We start from the raw sequence: 21,430 nt of genomic DNA, 5'->3' as shown, positions 1-21,430 counted from the left end.
CTCAACCCTTCTGTCAGCAGGTACCGAGCTGGCGTGGCTGGCAGCCCTAAGTTACTGCTCCAGAGCTGCCTTTGGTTTTCATCTCCAGATGGTGCCGGCTGGTCTTGCAGCACATCACCGTGTGTAGCCGAGGGGACCCCGCCACCATGCACGGCAGCAGTGGTGGCACAGGAGCATTGTTCTGGGGAGGGTGGCAGTGAGCTGGGAGGTGCAGGAACCCATCTGCTAACACATGCCTTCAGGCTGGGGCTGGGGGATGCCCAGCTTCAGTGCTTGCTCCCTCTCAGCCCTTGGTTTGCTGACCACCTTTCGCGGGCATGGGGGGAGCAGGCTGGTGAGAGTGCTGGGCATGAGGAGGAGCATCTTGGATGCCAAGGGTGATACAGAGGTGGTTCCCATCTCTTCTGTTTTCCTGTGAAGCTTTTGGAGATGGCCATACATTTTGTTCATTGGATGGGAACTTCTAAGCTATTTTTTCACGTCTTGGTCTTATGTTGGGGATGTTTTTGGTGTGAAGTCGTGCTTTGCTGATCATTCCTGGAAGCTCTGCAGCATGTCGCTGTGCAGTATCTCAGACCGTGGTTTCAGGTAGGGCCACCCTGGACAAGTGATAGGAAATGGAAAAGGTTGTTGTTAATGATGACTTTAATTGAATTTTGCTAAATAAAAGCAGGTCTTCCCAGGTAAGTTGAAGAGATTTATTTGAAGTAAGTAGGCCATTTTCCAATGGAAATTGGTTTTGTCCGTCTCCTACATTATCAGGGCTCCCGTGGTGATGTATTTGGGGTTGAGAGCACATCCTGCTTTACAGTTCATGGAACAGGTTTTGCAAGGCAAGTAAAGCATAAAGCAAGATCAAAAAAAAAAAAATCTCCCTTGCAGAGATGAAGAAAATTTTGCATCTTTGCATCTTATGTTTCAAATAACCAATCAAATTACTGATTAAAATCGTCTCTGAAAGCCCTGTTCCAGAAATAGCTTCCAAGGCTTTTGTAAAGATGTTTCTCACGTATGTGGGAAGAGAACCATGCAGGAGCAACTCTCACATTGCAGGTGCTTGGTCGTGGTAAGCTGGGGAGCGGACAAGGAACCTCGTCAGCAATGTGTTGTCAAAGTGTGCCACTGAAAGGGGGAAAACCTGTTTGAAGGATAAGGGGGTGCTCATCTCCATGGCTGTAATTTCACAAACTGCTATTTGTTCTAGGGAATCTGCGTTTATTTTTAGGTAAATTACTCCTCTCTTTACCATGACTGCTATTCCTCAACACCGTTACTCTGGGACCTTGCCTTTTACAGGTCCCAGGGGGTTTAGAGAACTCCAGGGGCGTGTTCCTGGGAGCTGGTGTCCTGCTGGATCGTACTGTGGTCCCAGTTCCCTGCTCTCGCCTGTTCAGGAGCCTCCAGTGACATTTCTGAGCTCCATACCTGAGCTTTCCTCTCAGCACAGCAGTGCCGGGCACCTCTGGTCCACTGCTTGAACAGGGCAGATGAATCTTACATCCCCTTTCTGTAAATTTTGCGGTTTGATGTGTACTTTGCTTTTCAAAAAGCAAAGGTTGTGCCCCTGGCTCTTCCAACAGTGTCCCAAGTCAGGGCTCACCTGATGGACTGTCTGGATACAGTGGGTGAAGTCCAAGGGCAAAGAACATGTCATTACACAGGGCCAACATCTCTGGTGAGCGGGAGCTGGAAGGAGAAGAGGAAATGGCCCACTGGTGGTTGGTGTTTTATTGGGTGTTTAGACCTGAGGAGAAGGCACTGTCTCTGAATCATGGCTTGAAGTTTGCAGAGATCTTCCTCGCATACGACTCCTGTTCCTGTTTTGACACCAAAAGCTCTGGATCAGCCTGGCAGCTGAGGTGGGGCAGGACCACAGGGATCCCTTGTACCACTGCCGAGCATCAGTCACGTTCAGCAGCACCAGCCCTGCCATCCCAGGCTTTGGGTCAGGATGGAAACCCCAGAGAGGCTGTCCCCCAGGCTGGGCATCTCCATCAGGTGTTGTCATTAGGCTCTGAAAGAGAGCTCAGCCCAGAAAGACAGGACTTTCCCCTGCTTCCCCCCCGCCACTAACTGCTGTTAGCAGGATGGTATTCATATTTACCAGTTTTCAGTGATGTTTTAGTGGTTTCCATAACATGGATCTGCTACTTGCCCTGAACCTGCAAGTGTCCCCCTTCAGAGTGGAGCTGTTGGAGGCAGTGGGAGTAAAGAAGATGCTCAGCTGAATGATGGAGAAGACAAACTTTAAATGTAGGAGGGGAGGGTGCAAGCTTTGGGAGAGATTTTGAGTCTCAAACAGCTAATGTTAGCCAGTTCTAAAAGCAGGTGTGAAAAAGTGAGGCAGGCTCGTGGGAATGAACGCAAGGCACAAGCGAGGTATCAGCAGCACAAACGTTCCCAGCGGAATGACTCCTGCTATTTCAGTAAATCCCTCAATTGCTTCCAGTTATTGTTAGATGGATTAACCTCCCAGTCCTTGGCCACAACCATTTTCTTACAGCCCAGTACTGCGCAGAGGCTGCCAAATCCTGGGATGAGTGAGCAGTGACACCTGAGAAGGTCGCGTTCCCCTTGGCACCATTCCCATGTAGGGTCACTAGGTGTTATCTTGCCAGAATAAGCAGGAGCTCATAAGGGGAGTCTCCTATGAGACTGGTTGGAGCTTAGTAAAAGGTTGCCAGAGAGGAAACTGGATAGAGGAAAAATGGGATAATTCGGTAGGGTCTCCAGGCATCTCTGCTGAATCAGCTGTGTGCTTTTGGAGAAGCCACCTTTCACATGGGAGCAGTGCCTGGAAGCTACTATCTAGGGAGATAGTTGTTAGCCACATCTCTATTTTCTTTGCAAATGCAATGGAAAAAGGTGTTTTGGAAATCCTGCGCTGAACTTGTGTGTGCTGCTCGGCAGTTGCCATGTTTTACCCTAGAGGGAGTTGCTTTTCTGCAGTGGGAGCAAGGATCTCTGTGTTCCTTGGACGATGTCAGGGGACTGGGATGAAAGGAGCTACCAGGATAAACATCAGTTCACTGCTGCGGTGCTGCTGCTGCTGCAAATGTTTATTTCTTTTATGGGGAGATGGGTCTCCGATGACCTTCTGTCTCCTTCTGACGGTGATGTTTTCCTGAGTATCGCTTGGGTTTCCCATGTCTTGTGCTTTTGCTCCTGTTTTTGGGGAGGTCCCGGCTGGGCTGGTATGGAGCAGAAGAGTCAGAGGTGTCATCTTGGACCTGACGGGCCCGTGCTTTAAACTGGCATTGTAAGTCCTAGGGGTGAATGACTCTGCCTTTTTCCAGGGTGTGGAAAACCCCTGACTGGTTTCAGGGAAGTGGGCTTGGGGTTTCTGCTCTGCCCTACTGCCGTGGCCAAACAGGTTTGCAGCTGGAGCATCTGCCCTGTGAGGAAGCTGCTGGTGATGGAGGGAAGGAGAGAAAAGGTCGGGAGTGCTTTGAACCTGGCAGGTTTTTCAGTAATTGGGCTCAGGTCTCGTTTGAAGAGACAAACAAATTGCTGGTAAGTATTTTTAGTGGGGTGCTTGCACCTTTTGTCCCAGGAGCACCCTGCTGGGTGGGCTGCCCTGGTCTCCGCTGCAGCCCAACCCGCGCGGCCATGCTGGGCTCCTCCAGCACTGCGCATGAAACGGGGCGATGGGACCCACAGTGTGCCGTGGCAGCACTCTGGAGATGAGTGGGCTTGGGGAGGGGCAGCCCCCTCAGCCTTGTTTCTCCCCTTTGCAGAGCTCCCTGTGCTTTGTGCCAAGGCGTTCGAGTTGTTTCAGAGCAAGTTGGCTGCTGCTGCTGGGTCTGCATCAAAACGGACCTCCTCCGTGGCTCGCCATGCAGGCGATGCGTGCGCGGGCACGGGTTGCTGCGCTGCTGCCTCATCAGGGACCATGTTTGCTCTCGCTGTGTTTTGGGCTGGCAAGATTTTATGGTTTCCTCTCAAGGTTTTGTTTCTTGAATGCCTGTTTCAGCTGCTCAAAAACACTAGCAGACAGCTGCTTGCAACAGTTTGAATTGCTGAATGGTTTTAATTCCTGTTATCAGGGCAGTTTATTTCAGCAGGATTGTTTTCTCCATAAAGAAAAGAAGCTTTTTTTTGGTTCTGTTTTTTTGTTAAGGCAGTAAAGGCAGTTGTAGTATGCCAAGCTCCCCAAATCCAGCTGCGGACTTTGTGGATCCATGATCTCGCAGAGGTTGGTCGGGGCTGTTCTGCACAGCCTTGCTGTGGTTTTCTTTGCATTGGTACCTGTGCTGTGAGGAGGGACACAGGCATGAAACTATTTCTGGAAAAAAAAAAAAAAATTTATCCTGGTGCTATCAGGAGGAGCAGTGGCCGTAGCACAGAGCTGGGACCATGCATGGCCTGTGCAAAGCCTGAAGGACGTTGCCACTGGTCAGCAGAGTGTGTGGGGCCAATGAATACTGGAAGTTCCCTCTGAGCCGGGAGTGCATCCCTTGGGAGGCATGGTGGGAAGCAGGGGAATTGTTTTGGGGTTTGTTTTGCCTTCACTGAATTTGATGATGTCAGAAGTAACTGTGGTGAAGTGGCAAGGATGGGAGCTTAGCTCTTCCCCAGCAAAACCATCTGGGGAGAAACCGTGGTAGGAGATTTCAGCTGTAGAGGGGAATATTTTGGAAAGCTTCGGCTGTTGTGAAGGCTGCTCCAATGTAACACATTCTCCAGAACCAATCCTGTGTTCTCTCCATGGGTTGTGTGTCTCAGGGTGGGGTTGGTCTTCATGGTAGGACGTGTCCAGAGCAATGCATGTGCTGTGAGGTCTTGGTCCTGGGGAGGTGCGAGGGTTTCTGCTGGCACTGAGGTTTGAGTTGTGGTGATTATATACTGCTTGTGTCCAGGCCATGTAGTTACAGAGCAGTGCTGCTCAGGTAGTATTTGGCACCAAAGAGGATGACACCTGAGCGGGTGGCTGGAGTGGGAGATGGCAGGTGGGGCAGTACCTGGAGGGGATGTGGGGGCTTCACCCTGTCCCTGGATGGCTCCACTGAGGTCTAAAGTGAGTAGCAGAGTTAAATAAACAGTTGGGTGATAGTAGTCCAGCTTATTTCTGTGTTTCTTGTAGTAAAAAAAAAAAAGTGCAGTTGTAAATGGGAACGTTGTACATTTTGGAAAACTGAGTACTGAACATGAGAACAAAATTGGAGCCCTGAAACCCAACCCATCCAACTGCTGTCTGGTGGGTTTGAGGGCTGCAGCATTAACCCCTGAAACTTCCTGCAGCCCAGGCTGCACAGAGATGCCCTATGGAAGCCTGAGGTGACCTCATGAAACCACCATGGAAATGTCATGTGTTTAAGTGAGGGACGAATCTGTTTGCTGAGCTGTTTATTGGGGTTTATTTTCATATCTTCTATTTCCTCCCCCTACTTCTCTTTTTGTAACTGCTGTTCTTACTGTTCTGGAATCTTCACACTATTTCCTAAAAATATAGTTTCACAAAGATGTGGTTGGATTTTTTTAAATGGAAAAGCAATGGATCTTGTGGGGCAGAGTGACAGTGCTCGAGCAAAGCTGAAGTGCTCTGCATCCACGTGGGCCCTAAGTCTCCCTGCATCACAGTCTCTTCCCGAGAAAAAATCCTGTGGATAAACGACAACTGGCAGTCAGGGTTGCTGAGCTGGCCTTTAGCTGGTATCACAGATGTCCTACAAGACCCTAGGGCTGGAGGTTTTAAAGCTCTGTCGTGATCTTGTGTGCCAGTTTGGGAACCTCAGGAAGGTTGATCAGAGCTGACAAATGTGCGTTTCTGCGTGTCACTCTGCTGCGTGGAGGATCTCAGCCATTGCCTGGAGACCTGTCGGCCAGTGGACGGAGCTGCAGAACCGAGACCTGCAGATCCCCTTGGGTATGCGGGGACTTGCAGCCACCCTTCGTGATGACCCTGGAGGAGATGAAGTACCAGAGATGGAGCGGTCATGTCTGCGGGGCGTCGGGTGGCTTCGGGTCGGACCTTCCTTCCAGCACCGACCTCCCTCGCAAGCCCTGGGCAGCAGCTTTGGAAGGCAACGTTTTGCCAGTCACAGTGGAAGTCAGAAAGACCACCCAGTACTGATAAGGGCAATTTAGAAAGGAAGGGGAAGATTGTGAAAAGAGGGGCAAAGGGGCACAAAGGGAAGAAAAAAAAAACCCCACCGCTGAACAAAAATGAAGATCAAGACTGCTGCTAAACACACTGCCTGCGAGGGAGGTCTCCACCGTGCCTTTTCTAATCTAGAGCCAGCAAGGATTGTATTAACAGCTTCAACGCAATGGAACAAATTAATCCCTGATGTAATTGAAATCGGTGAGGTCTCACAATAGGTGAGTTTGACCCAGTGGGATAGAAATAGAACAAGTATTGGAATGAAGGAGTGAAATGAAGTCACACTGTTCAGCCATTGGTATTTCATTCCTAGAAACAAAGGCCAGACAAATGCAGAGAATACATGGCTCTGTTGGGCATGGTTGAAAGCTGCTCAATAATATCAAGCTTTGAAGGGATATTTCTGTGTGGAGAGGAAGTATATAGCAGAGATATAACAAGCATTAGAGAGAAAGAAAGACAAAGAAAGAAAGGAAGAAAAAACGTCCTGCTTGCTCATTGCCTGATTGATAGCTGTGGTAAAATAATGCCAGCCCTGAATTTAAAAAAAGATGTAGCACAACTGGAGAAAAAATAAGAAAAAGAATTAAGGTCTGAGTTGTATTCCAGAGAATCAAAACCATCAAGAGCTTGTGGCAAGAAGCGGTGCCCTGCAGATACCCCCGCAGCTGAGGTGCACAGGGTTGGCTTGCTTTGGCTACCGCAGGTAGCAGGAACTGGTCCCACTGGGGAAGAGGTGCCTGTTGGCACTGGGAGGTGGCTCGGTCCTGGCCCTTGGGCACTGCTGCACCACGGCACGATGCTGGGGGGAAGGTGGGCGGTGGAGGGTGGGCTCCCTCCTGCAGGCTGTTGAGCTGCTGTTGCTCCTGATTTATATATGCTTATGGTGATTACATAAATTATAATTTATGATGTGTATATATATATTAAAAATATGGTAATTGTGTATAAAATAATGTGACTTGAGGGCTGCAGCCAGTGACCTGGTTGTGGATCGGTGGCAAGGGGCAGATGCAGGTGGGATGTGGAGCCCGTTCGGGAGAGCTGCATTGCAGTGCTTCGGCAGCGCTCTCGTGCTGGGCTTTGCACCGGCAGGCAGTGCTGGCTGGAGGCGCCTTCCCTTCCTCTGCTCGCACACGAGTACAGCTGGGGTTTTAAAAGTCATTAATCAAGGCTGAAACCCTGCTCTTCCCCAGGCTGAACCATTTCCCAGGGTGGAACAAGTTTAAAATGTCACCATCTCACAAATGGAGCGTTTTCACAGTTCTGGCAGAGGCTCACTCCATCATCAAAAGGAGAAACTTGGTTTTCTTGAAGGTGGCATCATCTTTCTCTAGAAAATGGCCAAATACTGACTGATGGGCCATAAAACATTCGTTTCCTCAAACTCTCTCAGGTTCCAGTTTTTTGGCACGCGCTCCCGCCTTCCTCGTGATTTCATACCAGGCTCATTAACACCGCTGTCTGCCGTCCCGGGGGCAGGGGACATGCTGCTCCAGGGGACACTGGTAGGACTGGTACATGGCTTGGAAAGCTGGTGGGATCTCGGGGCGATGCTGGGGAGTCTGGCTGAGCCATAGCTGTATTTCTCAGGGGCTGTGTGTTTCGGAGAGAGAGAAGGTCCAAAGCTGCCCAGAGATTTAATGTATGGCTTCTCTGAATGCGGCAGGCAGCTCTGGGGGTAAAAGGAGGCTCCGCTTGCAGAGCAGCTTTTGGATCCAAGTATGTGTCACTTGCTGAACTGTATGTCCCCTCTTCCAAGCCCTGGAAATGTCTTCTCTTTGGGTCTTGTGTAACATTTCTGAAATCCAAAGGGATGGGCAGGCTCGACCCCAGCATCACCCCATTTCCTTCTCTTTTCCAGCTTGTTCCCTACATGCACTTCACTTAAAAGTGCATTAAACAAAGAGCAAACATCCTTGAATTTCACATGCTGCAGCGACATGAAAGTGCTCGAGTCAAAGAAATGAGGGGCTGGATTTCAGGGCACACCTGTGCAGGAGCGGGGGGTGCTCTGGGCCAGTGTCTCCTGCATGGGCCCGTGTCGAGGGTGAGCTCGGCACCATCCTCGGTGCGGGCAGGAGCTCCTCTGTGGTGGGAGGAGGTGGGGGTGGTCTGGTGCTTGGTTTGCATCCTTTCCGAGCATGGTGGAATGGAAGTGGGGAAGAGAGGGGAGAAAGGGAATAGCCTCGACGTATTGCAAGGAGAAGCACAGGGGGCAAAGTATTATCCAAACTGGACACTGTTGGTACAAGAATGAACAGATGTAAACTGGATGTACATATACTTGGTAGAAAATTAAGGCAGTGGGTGTGAGGAAGGTGTTTCTGAAACAGCCTTCTAAGGAAGCAAAGACAGAAGATGGTTCATGACTCGATTTATGAGCTGGCTATACGGTGGTACAGCTCTGGTGGACCGAGATCTTTTGGCATCTGGGTTTTAAATAGGACATTCCTGCTTGCCTGTTGAAATGGTTTTTCATATCAAAAAAAATATTTCAAAAGTATTTCAAGTGAAATACTTTGTAAATGCCTCTGGGGGAGTCTTGTGTGGAGTCTCACATCTACATCATTTGTAACCACCACTTCCGTGGTGCTCGGCGTTGGCCTTTCTGACAGTGCATCTTGGAAGGTACACAGGCATCATCCGAGGTGACATCTCCCAAGGTTGGGAGCACAACTTAGATTTTTGGATATTTATTTTTTGAAGTAAAAAATATTTTTCTGTGGATAGGAATAAGAAGCAAACACCAAAACAAAGGTCTGCGTTCTGTTACTTTGAACGGCTTAGTTCCATTTGTGCCGTTCTGGCACTGTTGTGCCACAGCCTCTCTCCCATTAGATACACAGAGATTCACTCGGCGGTGCCCTCTCCCTTTGCTCCGGGCTCCTGTTGTGCATCTGAATATGGAGCGTTCATGCATTAGATGAATTTCCAAACGTGCTTCTAAGCCCAAAGAGGTGACTATGTCACTGAAGCAGTGCACATCCACTTCTGTTGAGCTTCAAACTAGGCTCTGTAACCTGGAGGTAACAACATGCTGGTGAAGGACTGACTTTGCAGTTAAGAGGAGGAAAAAGCAGCAAATGAGGAGTGCGTCGTGTTTCACTGTATGCTGTGGATGGCTGCCATGGTGTGCTAGCAAATCTTGCTGTAATTGGCATAGAGGAATTTTGCCAAAGTCATGGCAGCAACGTGGTTTGTTACTTGCCTTTGCAGACTTGAGAAAGATCTGTCTTGGATATCCTCTTGTTGACCTTACCGAGTTAACTTTCATGTGTTTAGAAGGTCATGGAGAAAATCATTAATATTAGGTTGATTTGATGGCTGAAAGGTAATAAGTATTTCCTGCTTATCAGATGGGGTTTGAAAGGACTTTGAATAGCTTGATTTGTTTATCTTTTGCAATCGGAATGGCCCTTAGCAAGAGGGATTTTGTATTCCTAGATTGGTTTGGGGAATGACATATGGTTTGCTCTCTGATGAGGCTTGGAGGCTCTGTAGGATAAAAAGCAAAAAATCAGGAAATTCTGAAGTCCAGCTCCCAGCTAACTTGGCCATGCTGTGGGCCTTGGACATCTCATGCTGTAATGCTTTATGACACGAACAATAACAGATTAACATCCCCTTTTACTGGAAAGCTCAAAAGAGAAAATTCAAAATGTGTAGAGGTTGGTTGGATGGAAAGGCAGATCCTGTAAACATGGCTTGGCACCGTGAGGCTTGCACTGACCTCGGCGGGGCTGTGCTTCCTCCCTGCTCACAGCACGGCATCGCTGCCTGCAGCCCCCGGTGCGAGCTTGTGCAGGGCTAACGCTGCAGTGCTGCTGTCGGAGGCTTTTGCTGGTCTTGAGTGTTTCTTGGATTACTTAATGGTGAAACCTTCGGCTGCATCAGCACAACGGTCTTTCTCTCACCCTCCAGTCATGCTTTAAACCGAAGGATCGTTGTAAAGCCATTTAAAATGAAATCCACTCATTGTGTTAGAATCGTTTGACAAAAAAGCACTTGAAAATCTCCCAGTGTGGGCTGTCTGAAGATGTTTCTGGCTTCTGTGGCTGTTTGGAAAGGAGGTAGGACTAAATGGACCTACCTTGAATGACTGGGCAAGTGCAGTGAGAGGAGGGAGAGCTGCGCCTTGTCAGGGGCGAGGCAGGTCTGGTGCAGCAAGCGAGGCATTCCCGATGCACGAGTTGGTTGAGCTGATGGTTGTTTTTAAAAGGAATGCTGTTTATTCCCTTGCATGAGGTCTGTATCGCCAACTGTATTTTGGGGATGTCTTTGTGGCTGTATGTTACAGCTGTGAGATGTATGACAAATAAATAATAAATGGATGAGGAACCGACTGAAAAACAGAGAGGAAGAATAAAACTGAAACCAAATGTGATGCTCTGTTTTAACGACTGGGGTTTTGCAGACTATAAACCATTGGCAAAGAATGAGATGGAGCTGTATGAAACCCGTGATCCTGAAGTGCTGAAGTTGTCCTGCATAGGTAGTGGCCCATATGGGTGGGATAGATTTGCCAAATACACTGCAGTACAACCCCAAATCCCACCAAAACACTGGGGGAGATAAAGTGATGCAGGAAATCCTTTCCCTGTCCCCAGAGGGTGTCCCCCCACAGGGCACATTCCTGGTCAGGAGCTGGAAGGTGCAGGCGGCTGTTCATTTCAGAGACAGGTTGTGCTGCACTCTGGGTCCAGAGTCTGTAGGTTTTGCTGCCTAGAGTGTGGATGCGTGGATGATCGGATTGAGAGGCCAAAACCCCCCCAGTGGTCATTTCATATATCATGTTACAGTAATAACATATTAATATTTAAAAAAAGGTGTGTGTGTGGAAGATTACTTTTTGCTTTGGTGAACAGAAGTGAAAGCCTTTAAGTGTTCAAGTGGGGCTGGGACTTAAAGACATTTCTGCATTCGTTTTTGTGTGGTTGTGATTGTTATAAAAATGTGTTTGGGGGTAGATGGACTTGGTTTTAGTTGACCTTCTTGAGTGGGTGTTGGTGATCAGTTACCGAAGGAGGCATATGTTACTAATTTTTTTGAGATTTATGAAAGAGGGTCTCTCTTATGGTATATATAAATGGACTTTCTTATCTCGGTAAAGTTAGCTGCTTGAGGGAGTATACTCTTTAGGGCAGGGATACTGTGAGAATGGATTTCAGCAATGATCAAATAGGTTTTATCTCATGAAATCGACACTGCATGAAATTTTATTTTAGAGTATTGATACTCTCTGCTGCAGGCCAGATGCAGCCCAGGCTGGCACAGCTAATTCTCCTTGGCCACACTCCAGCAAAGCATCCTGTTTCAACAGAGTGGTTAAGCGTGTGCTTATCTTTAAGCAGGCAGCTAAATCCTGGTGGTTTCACTGCTGCTCTGGACGGCAGCTTCTCGACCCCAAGGGTCAGCCGCACGGAGAGCCTGTGGCATGTTCCTGCTGCAGGATTTCTTTCCCTGGGCTAGAGTTGGGCCTGTTACTGGGGAAGTGATGGAGTGATACACACTTGGGCTGACTTTATTTCAGGGGTCCATGTCCCCTGCTGATCCCCCCGCCAGGCTACCGCTGGGCTTGGACAGGGCGTTGGGGTTGTGGGTGATGCCAGCAGGCCCTTGGCTGGGGCAGGAGGAGATGTCATCCTCCTGGGCTGCAGCCGTGCCCTTCTTGCAAAGGGAGGAGACACTCAATTAGCTGATGCTGGGCAGGGGAACTGTGACAAGTGTGTGCAGGCGGGCTGGGAGCCACCGCGCAGCACGGCTCCAAGGGCGCTCCAGAGTCCACTGCAGCTACGGGCTGGGGCCCTGCTGGGTGAGTGCTCGAGAGACAATTAAAAGAGAGAATTAAAACATGTTTTGGAAAACAGATTGCCTTTTCTGCTTGAAGTTTCCAAGAAAGCAAAGCAACCTGCCCTTCCCCCACTTCAGATCCCACCTGTTTTGTTTTTTTTCCTAGAAAAATGTGAAATTCATTAACATGTGGTGAAAGCAATGTAACGACGTCATCTTGATTTAAAATCTGTTTTAAATCTTAAAATGATGGAGCCAGAATTTTAACTGCAAATAGCCTTGCTTTTGTGGGTACGAGGCAGGCTGTCAACATTACTTGAACATCTCCGGTTTTAGTAGTTTAGCATCCTTTGCAATAATGTGATTTGAAAAGAAAGCAAGGAGAAACATAGGAAGAAGAAAATAAATGAATATTATTCACATCAAATGCCAAGCCCTGCTGGCTGTCCTGAGACATAGCTGTGGAACCTCGGGAAAGGAGGGTGAGCAGAGCCTGGCTCAGTGACTGCTGTAAGCTCTGTCAGCATCCCGCGGTGCCCTCCTGGCAGGTGCCACGGCTGCTTCTCCTCTCACATCCTCAGCTTTGGGTCACGGCTTCTTGCTTGAGCTGTTTTCTAAGAGTGGGAAATATTGCTATGATTAATTGCGTATTTCTTGTCTTTCATCTCTGTCATCACCTTGAATATCTGTTTAGACCCAGCGTTGCCCTGAATCTCCTTTTTCTCAGCCTGTGCGTTTGGCTCCTGCAGCCTCCTCCTGACTTCTGACAGTGAAGTAAGAGAGTTAAATCTCTCTCTCCTAGGACTTGGGATTCAAATAGCGTAATCCCAGCATTTAATAAGGGCAGCAAAGGTGATCCCACAACATCCCTGTGAACCTCATTGCTGTTGCCACTGTGTTGAATATAATGTTTTTGTTTGGGTTGCTTAGTGAAGGTCTGGTGCTAAGCAGCACTGCCTGCCCGCCTGAAGTTTTCCTCCTGCTGCTGATCTGTGTGTCTATGTGATAACTGGAAATGCTAAAAAGTTCTTTTGAGGTTTTGACTTTCAGGGAGTATTTGGCTTCAAAATATTTGCTGGTATGAAGTGACATATACAGGAGATTGAAGTGGGGCTGTTTTATGCTGTTTTGTGTGTTGTGGCCACTTGCTTTTATGTGTTTTTGCCTGGAATGGACCTGAGTGAGGATTTACTGACCCTTTTCATTTGCATTGCCAGCTCCATCCCCACACCAATACACCAGAACACTCTTGCTTGCAGGCTAGGAGGGGTGCAAACATGCCATGGTGGGAATGGGTTAGGAGGAGAAGTACTAACCCTGCTAGAGGTAAATGTCATTCTTCTGTCAGCCCCAAACCTAGGCATCATTAAATTCCCACGTGATTCTTATTTTGTGGTGGATTTTTTCTCTAACACGCAGGTGGTACACAGTAGTAGAGCTCGCCAACAACGAGTAGACTTTGAATGGTCTTTGTCTTGGTCAAATCAAAAATTTTGTGTGCACTGCTCAAAATTTTTTTTGCTTTTGGTTTCCAAATGATTTATTGTCCTGTGGAGGGAGTCTGCCACCAAAATACCATCCGTCTGTGAGTTTGGTGTGGGCAGTGTGGGCGTTGTGGTGCAGACAGTCTTGGGGACAGATCGTGGAGTGGTTTCTGGGCTTTCATACTGTTTGGGTGTGACGTGCTTTTGGGTGCTTACCAGCCTCCCCTTTCGGAGGGCATCTGGAGAACGTCTGGGTTCTCTGGCACTTTGACCTTGGGCAAGGCAGGACAGCTCCCTGGAAGCAAAAGCAGGAATCCTGCGGTGTTTCTTGGGAACAGTTAAGACTGGAAACAAAGCCTCCAGAGAAGGGTAGATGTGTCAGAGAAAGTTTTTGGTAATATTTTAAGGCTGTAGTGAACTAAGGTTAATTCTCTCCATTGGCCAGAAAAAACAGATGATGTGGCTCAAGCGATGAGACCCCTGCTGCTAACAGCCCCGCGGCTGGACATGCTGGTTTGGCTCTTGCTGGCCTTCGTGATCTCTGCCCAAGCTGTGGCCCTGTTGAATCAGACAGAGATGCATCCACAGAGGGTCACCCGTGAGCTGGCTTCACTGAAACCAGAGCTGGCAAAAATGTTAGGCTGAAGAGTGCCCACGTACGAACAACACCTATCGTAGTAGACATTACGCCTGTGCAAATCTGGAGTCCTGTCTGCTAATGTCAGCATAAATATTTTTTTCCCTTGACTTCTTCACCACAGCTAATCCAGGGAATCAATACAGCTGCTGAAGGTGAAGCACAAATTTTCTGAAATGGAGTTGTCCATCCCCTTTCTCCCAAATGTGTCTGTGTAACCTGGTGTGGAGGCTATGCACATGCAATGGAAAGCCTAATTTATGGCCAGCTTGGCTGACCAGGATTAAATCAAAGCAGGACCGAGCAGAAGTTTCTACTCAAAAAAAAACCAACCCCACAGTTTGATTGTAAAAGCCCAGGTTTGGTTTACTGTCGAGAGCCAGCTCTGGCTAGAATTACATGTTGAGTGCCTGATACCGCGGCTGCAGCTGTCAAGCAAAGGGCAGCCAAATCTGAGTCCTCTTGCGCCACGTGCCCGTTGGCAGGTTGGTGTGCAGTCTTTCTGTCCAAGATGCTGGTTGTTTCATGGTCTGTTCTGTTCTCTCTCCCTGCTCCCCATCCACTCGCAGATGTTTGCTGCAGAGGAGAATGTAGATTTTCGGATACACGTGGAGAACCAGACGCGAGCGAGGGATGACGTGAGCAGGAAGCAGCTTCGGCTCTATCAGCTCTACAGCAGGACAAGTGGGAAACACATCCAAGTGCTCGGCAGGAGGATCAGTGCCAAAGGAGAAGATGGAGATAAATATGGTAAGAATATTTACTGGGATCCCCCAGACAGCAGGTCAAAGGCTTTAATCCTGTACGTCAGGCTGAGAACCTCTTGGGAGAAAAACAAGAGCAGCAATAAAAAACAGGATAAAAGGGGAAAAAAACCTTTCCAGGTTAAGGACATGGAATTTGTTGTGTTGGAGCAGGCTGTCAGCCCAGCTCCCAGCTGCAGGCAGTTCCCACAGTGGTGTCATGCCCCAATGTATTAGTGTATAGTGGTGCTTGAAGAGGCAAATCTTTTTCTGCCCAACAGATGAGCTCGCAGTGTGTCTGCTGTCATTAATAAATGATACCCAGGTTGGTGAGTGAGGATGTTCTTTTCCCATGATCTCTGGGCTTGAGTCTGGGTGAATCCAGTGCTTCAATGAAGCACTCTTGTCTTTCTAGGCAGGGGCGACACTTGGTTTGAGCTGAAATGAAGCAGGCTTTGGAGCTTTGAGAGCACCCCAGAGGGTAAGCTGAATCTCGGGGTGTGTAGAACCTGCAGGAACACAAATAACTGAACTTTCCCTGGGCTAGCAGCGTGTCAGCCACTCTGTAAATTGCACACAAGCAATGGGCTAGAAATGCTGATAGCAGGCTGAATTACAAAAAAACCCTCTGTAATTCCAGTACATTTTGAGATGGTTGCAGCAGAAATACTTTTCCTCCAGTTGATTGCTGGAAGGATTTGGGGGCTGTTCGAACAAGTGGTCCTTTTTCTGTTGTGAATGTACAGCGCATGTGTTCATGCATTGCTGCAGAGGTGTGTGTATGCACTGGCTAGCATGCACGTTCATGCGAGCCTGACTTCATGTGCAGCACTGTCGAGGTGGAGGTGGACTATGGTGATGGCAGGTCAAAATCTGGGAATGGCAGTTGTTCCCTGGGGAGCTTCAGGCAGGACGAGGTACCCGCCGTGCCTAGCACAGAGGGCAGTTACAGCCACCGCTAGCGTAGGCAGAGGAGCAGAAGCTGTGCCCTGGGAGGTGGCAGCTAGAAAGCACCTGGCTGGTGTGGAATGAACCCCCCCAGCTGTTGTGTAAAGTCACCCAATCCATCAGAGAAAGCCCTGCCCCGAGGGCTCATCAACCTTGTCCTTTGTCATTCCCAAATTTCCAGATAAAACAGGAGTGGAAAGTGCCACTTGGCTGCTAATTATTGTGTCATTTTATTGCATTCATCCTCTTAAGGTTTGATATGTAAACTAGTCGCTGCGTGCTGGCTGCTGGCTTCCCAGGAAACGCTCTTGCCCACGGTGACTGTCAGGTAACGTGATGTAGTTTTCCTCTCCATAAAAGAAGGCAGCACTTACAGTGGGGTGCAGCAGGGAAGTGTGCCCGTGAGCAGCTGACAAGTGCTAATTTATGTGTCAAAGCCCATCTTGTCCCCTTCATACATATGCAATCGTGTCTGAACAACAAACCCTCGCGCAGGAGCGTGCTTGTGACCGGTGGTGATGCTGCACAATTGCAGAGCTCGAGATCTCCCGTCTGGGATGCTCCCCGGTGCCCACGGCGCTGCCCGTCACCAAATCCTCTCTGCTCCTGGCTGCTGGCATCCTTCTAACAAGCCAGAGTGCTTTGGCCATGGAGGCCATGTGCTGACACCCCACCTGCCCCCTCCCTGGCGCTTACTAATGAACCTCCTTGCCACGTCAAGCTGCAAAGCCTTCCTGTCCCTAGCCGTGCTAAAAGGTTATGGAAATCTGTTCCTCGTCGTGCTTGGCACGGGAACACTTAGAGCATGATAATCGGGGAGACAGTGAGGTGGGACATGGAGGTCCAGGATGTGACCACGCAGAGCTCCTAGCTGTGATAATGAAGGGGGGAGAGATGTCAGAGTTACTGAAGTGAGAACCATCTGTGTTACAGCCAAAAGTGGATACAAAGGCAATGACACAGGATTCATTATGTGCTGGGAACCCCTCCCCCCAGGCATTATGACGGAGTAACCTTTGATCAAGACCAGAGAGAGGCTTAAACCAGGTCTGGGGATCTCAACAGTTGCAAACTTTTGATCCACATCTCCGTCTTGCTGGTCGGATCTGCCTCTGAAGGAGGACACCTTTACTCTCATGCAGCAGATGGCTGGTTTTCCTCCTGCCCTTTTTCTCCTCTTCCCTCTCTTCCTCCTCTGCGCTGGCTCGGGGAGTCAGAGCCAGGCTTAGGGCTGGGCAGTGCCCGGCTCCTTCCCTGGCCATGTCGCCCTTGCAGATGGTGCAGTCTCCCCCAGCTTCTCCTCTGTCTTAACCCTGTCCCACTGGCGGGGAGATGATGGTGGAGGTGATGTGGATTGATATCCTAAGGATTACAGCCTGGGGAAGTCTTTGGGAGGACGAGAAAGAGATGTGGGAAAAGGTGCCCCTGAGCTGGCTCCAGCCCTGAAATCCCCCAAGAACTCAGTCCCATTAAGAGAAGGTGACACTGGGCAAGGGCAACGCAGCCTCAATGTCTTCAGTGGTGTGGCTGTGGCAAAGGTCCATAGTGCTCATCACCAGCAATTAGCACTAGCCAGTTTTAAGGATGGGGGAGGTAATAACATTTTAGCACCTCTTTCCTCTCTCCTCCCCTACATTCACAACTGGTTAAAGAGCAGTGTCCAAATGAAGGGAGGCCTTTTTTTGTCTCTCTCTCTTTTTTTTTTTATTTTTTTTTTTATTTTTTCACATATACAGCTTCCAAATGGCTGGCGTGGGAGGGTTATCCTGCCTTTGAAAAGGGAGGTTCGTTTTATTGCAAGGTTTTATTGACTTCTGAAAAACTTCTCACCTCCTGGTTGAAGGGAATGCCCAGAAAAGAGGGGAGGTGGCAGATCTCAGGGCAGGGAATTGCTGTTTCCAGGCAGCCACCATAAGTACAGCAAAGCGACCTGTACAGCAAAAAAGGGGGAGAACTTACTGCAGGGCGGGGGGAAGCTGGCTGGAGCGAGCCCCCCTGGGTGTTCTGTCCAGGTCTGCAAGTGCCATGTGCAAGGGAAACTGTACGCTCTGCAATGCGTAGTTTTGCTGCCATAATAATTCCGGTACGTAATTTTTGGTTTATGTGTTCTTCGGGGCCAAGATCTGGCCCCATGTGTCAAATTATTAAATGGCAAATTAAGTCAGTTAATAGAATTAATTGAGTCGATGTAATCCTTTTAATCAGATGGATTTGATCCCTCCTCAGATGAATTAGAATCCATTAACAGATAAGTCAATTATTGGACTAAATTAAATCTAATAATAATGCCTGCTGCTCTCAGCAACACTAATTAATCTAAATACACTTACCTATCTCCCAAGGTTGTTGGGTTTTTTTAAAGGCTTAATTGATGTTCCTAAAGTGCTCTGAGATCTTTAGATAAAAGACGATCTATGTGAACAAAATATTATCTCTTAACAGACTATAAACTAATTAAAAGAGTGATCTATTTACAGATTGCATTTTTACTTTAATCTCTTCAACCTATTCGGAAGAAGTTTGCACTGGCCCAGAAAAACAATATTCCTGTTATAACCTTATTATTACTTTACAGGTTCCTAAGTGGTCCTTTCATTCAGAAAATGAAAGGGGTAAGGAGGAAAAACAACAATTAAAGCGCTGACAAAAAAAGAAAAGGACCTGGAACCTTTATATTCTACCTCCGATAAATGGTACAGATAGGGAAGAGAGGGATCAGTGACCTGAAACCTTAGATCCTTTCATTTATTTTCATTTCACAAAAGGCAGAAGACATTCTATCCTGTTTGTTCACGATCTTTGTATCCGGCGCAGTTGGGGAGACAGAGCTCTCTTGGTTGGGTGAAGGCATTTCTTGCCTCATTTGTATTTCACAGCCATGTGATTTTTGTTTTAATTTGTCCCCTGCTACTGCAGTCCTGTGGGGTGATGAGAAGCGATAGCCATCAGGAGAGAGGCGAGGGGGGTGTGAGGGGTCTTTGGGCTCGCCCTCTCTGCGGAGGTAACTTTTATTTGCGGCGAGCGCTTGGGTGTCCCGAAGGCCGGGATGTGGTATATATATGTAGGGGGACTAGTCGAGGCGTTCCAGGTTGCTCTCCAGTGGTATTTTGTCCTTTGACCTGATCTATCACAGTTTAAAACAACTCTTGGGTTCCCTAGAAGGTTATAAACCATCTGTTTTACAAACCTTCTTGTCTGTAGCATGGGAGGCTTTGTTTGAGGACACCCCATGCAAGGGGCAGAGCACAGGGATGACATCTCCTTCTTAGCAACCCATCGCTGCCAGCATTTCCAGCCACCCAGGGCGGTGGACCCAGCGCCAGTGAAATCCTCTCCCAGTCTTCCCTTGAGTTCAGTGGGTTTTAGCTCAGAACTGGAGAGATGCTCTGAAACAGGAGGTTTGGGGAGGTTAACAAACCATGGGTTTGCTAGCAGGTGGTTGACAAATCTGGGGTCAGGCAGACCGAAGAGGGAAGCAAATTCAAGAGGTTGGAGTGCATGCATGATGCCAGGCATTACCTCCACGGGTCACGGGCATTCCTGGTACAGCACATCATGCCCTGTACAGATGTGCTTTTTTTGGGTGGTACAGGGAAAGTGAGGAGCTGGGGCAGACAGGTGCCTCCTTCCTGGGGCCACCCCAGCCTGGGTGATGTGCTCCCCAGCTTGCAGTCCCCACCTCCTGTTCTAGCTGGAGCTTCCCAGAGATGCCAGGGGACAAGCCCATGGAGAGCACATTACAGCCGTCTAGACATCAGCCACACTCCATCCCGCCAGAGATTTCATTTGTGGTAGAAGCGGGCGCTGTTCCATGAGGAGGTGTAATACGTGTGGAAAATATTATTACAGCAAAATAGCCTCCTTTAATTGACTCTGAATTTTGCAGGATTCCTTCCTAGGTTTGGGTAATCCTGTGCTCTCCAGAATTAATGAGCTGACATAGCACTTCTTCGGGTTTGGCAGCCTGACAGCTAATTTAGAACTCCCTAAACTCATTTCACTAATGACTCCCATTTGTTCTATCTCAAAGCCTGGAAACAAATGCAAAATACCAGTGCCATTGTCCCATCTTTAGCAAGTCATTCTTTCCCCTCAGCATTTCTGGCACCTTAACAGCAAGCTGCCTTGGGAAACTTCATTAACCCTTTCCCTTCCTAGAATAGTTAAAATCAATTTTGATCCCCCTCCGGGGAAGACCAGGAAGAAAAAAAACCAAACCCTAAACTCGTTGTGGCTGGGAAGCGCAGCATTAACCTGCAAGGAAGCCGGGAGATGTAGCCCAAGTAGAAACTGGGGTTAGTTAAATACACTGTATTTAGGTTCAGAAACCTGCCTGTCTTCCCAGGAGCCAGGTACCGCACGAGCTGGGATGCTCCCAGTAATGTATTCGGGGAACCATCAGGGTGGCTTTTCCCTATTTAAACGACGTATCGCTGCCTGCAGTCTCTTCCCATTACAGTTTTGACGTGACAACAAGACAAATAATTTTTTTAAAAAAGACCTTTTATCTTCTAAACCATTTATTTTCACTTACTTGGCCGGGGGGCAGAGCTGACCCCAGCGAAGGGGATATCACTCACCCTGGCAGCTGGACAGTCATATGGGTCTGGGGACCGGCCTGAGCCCAAGAAGCCTTCGCCGTCCAGCTGCTGTGTTGTGGCTCTGGGTTTGGGTTTTTTTTTCCTCTTCTTGCCCAACGTCCCCTGATTGCTTGATTTTTTTTTTTTAATTTTTATTCTCCCCTCCCCCCTTGGAGAGTGGGCTGCGTAGTGCCTTGGCTGCTCACCTTCCAGGCGGCTCCCAAAGGTTCAGTGGCCATTTGAAATGTGCTATAAGCACCTTATATGAACCATCTGTATATGTAATACTCTTTTTTTAAAAAAATGATTATTTTTTAAATTTTATTTTTTTTATATTTTATTTTATTCCGCTGTATTCTGCGCCAGGGTAGGGGAGAGCTCCGCTTAGACAGGATGAGAAGTTTGGGAAGGAAAACCCAAGCCTTTTGCTTTTTGATTCATGACAACCCTATTTCCAATGATGTATTTCTTGCCGGTTGCCTTTACTTGTGATTTTGATAGCTGCTACCCCCCAACTCCCACTGTGACCAGCTTCACACCTGAAGTTCAGCTCTTTCCACAGCGGCCCCTGTTCTGTACCTGTAGTAACAGCAGAAGCTGTTTATTTTTCCTCTGCACTACAGTGATTTCTGATTTCTCTACTTCTGGACCTTGAGATAGTGTAAAGAGCCTTGACTTTCACAGAAAAAATAAATAATTCACCTTTTAGCTCTATGTCCAAACTTCAAGGCTCCATAATCACTGGTCAGGGTTCGGAAAACATAAGCCTGCCTGTCAGTAAATATTAAGGACCCAGAAATAACAAGAAGTAATTTAGAGGTCTGTTGTTAATTTGTCATTTTAAATTTCTGTGTGGAGTGGGAAGTGAGCTACAAAGTGAAAAATCTTTATTTTCATGCAAGTCATAAAAGGGTTTTTGTTAACAGTTTGTGTGTGTATATAATTCTGTGCTGTGATTTAAGTGTTCCCATTAGAAATGCAGAATAGGAAATAGGATCCCATCTGTGAGCAATTTAAGAGGAAGTGAGACAATGGATTCGATTGCTGCTTCAGTTTAGATAATCAATACAAATATTATTAGTATAGTGATTTATCTTCTGAGACACTTTATGAAAATGTGAATGCCAGACCCTGAAGACAGG

General features: G+C 48.1%; 1 protein-coding gene across 1 annotated transcript in view; it reads left to right on the top strand.

Moving 5' to 3' along the window:
* The window catches only part of FGF18 (fibroblast growth factor 18), a 73,323-nt gene that overhangs the window by 14,171 nt on the left and 37,722 nt on the right, over window positions 1–21,430 (top strand). Inside the window, exon 3 of the mRNA XM_056348611.1 lies at window positions 14,587–14,767. Coding sequence (XP_056204586.1) covers window positions 14,587–14,767 — 181 coding nt within the window. The remainder of the gene's footprint in view (window positions 1–14,586; window positions 14,768–21,430) is intronic.

The sequence above is a fragment of the Falco biarmicus genome, chromosome 8, assembly GCF_023638135.1.
Source record: "Falco biarmicus isolate bFalBia1 chromosome 8, bFalBia1.pri, whole genome shotgun sequence".
NCBI classification, from domain to species: Eukaryota; Metazoa; Chordata; class Aves; order Falconiformes; family Falconidae; genus Falco; species Falco biarmicus.
Note: the sequence above shows the minus strand (reverse complement) of the source record. Positions and strands in the feature narration are given on the sequence as shown.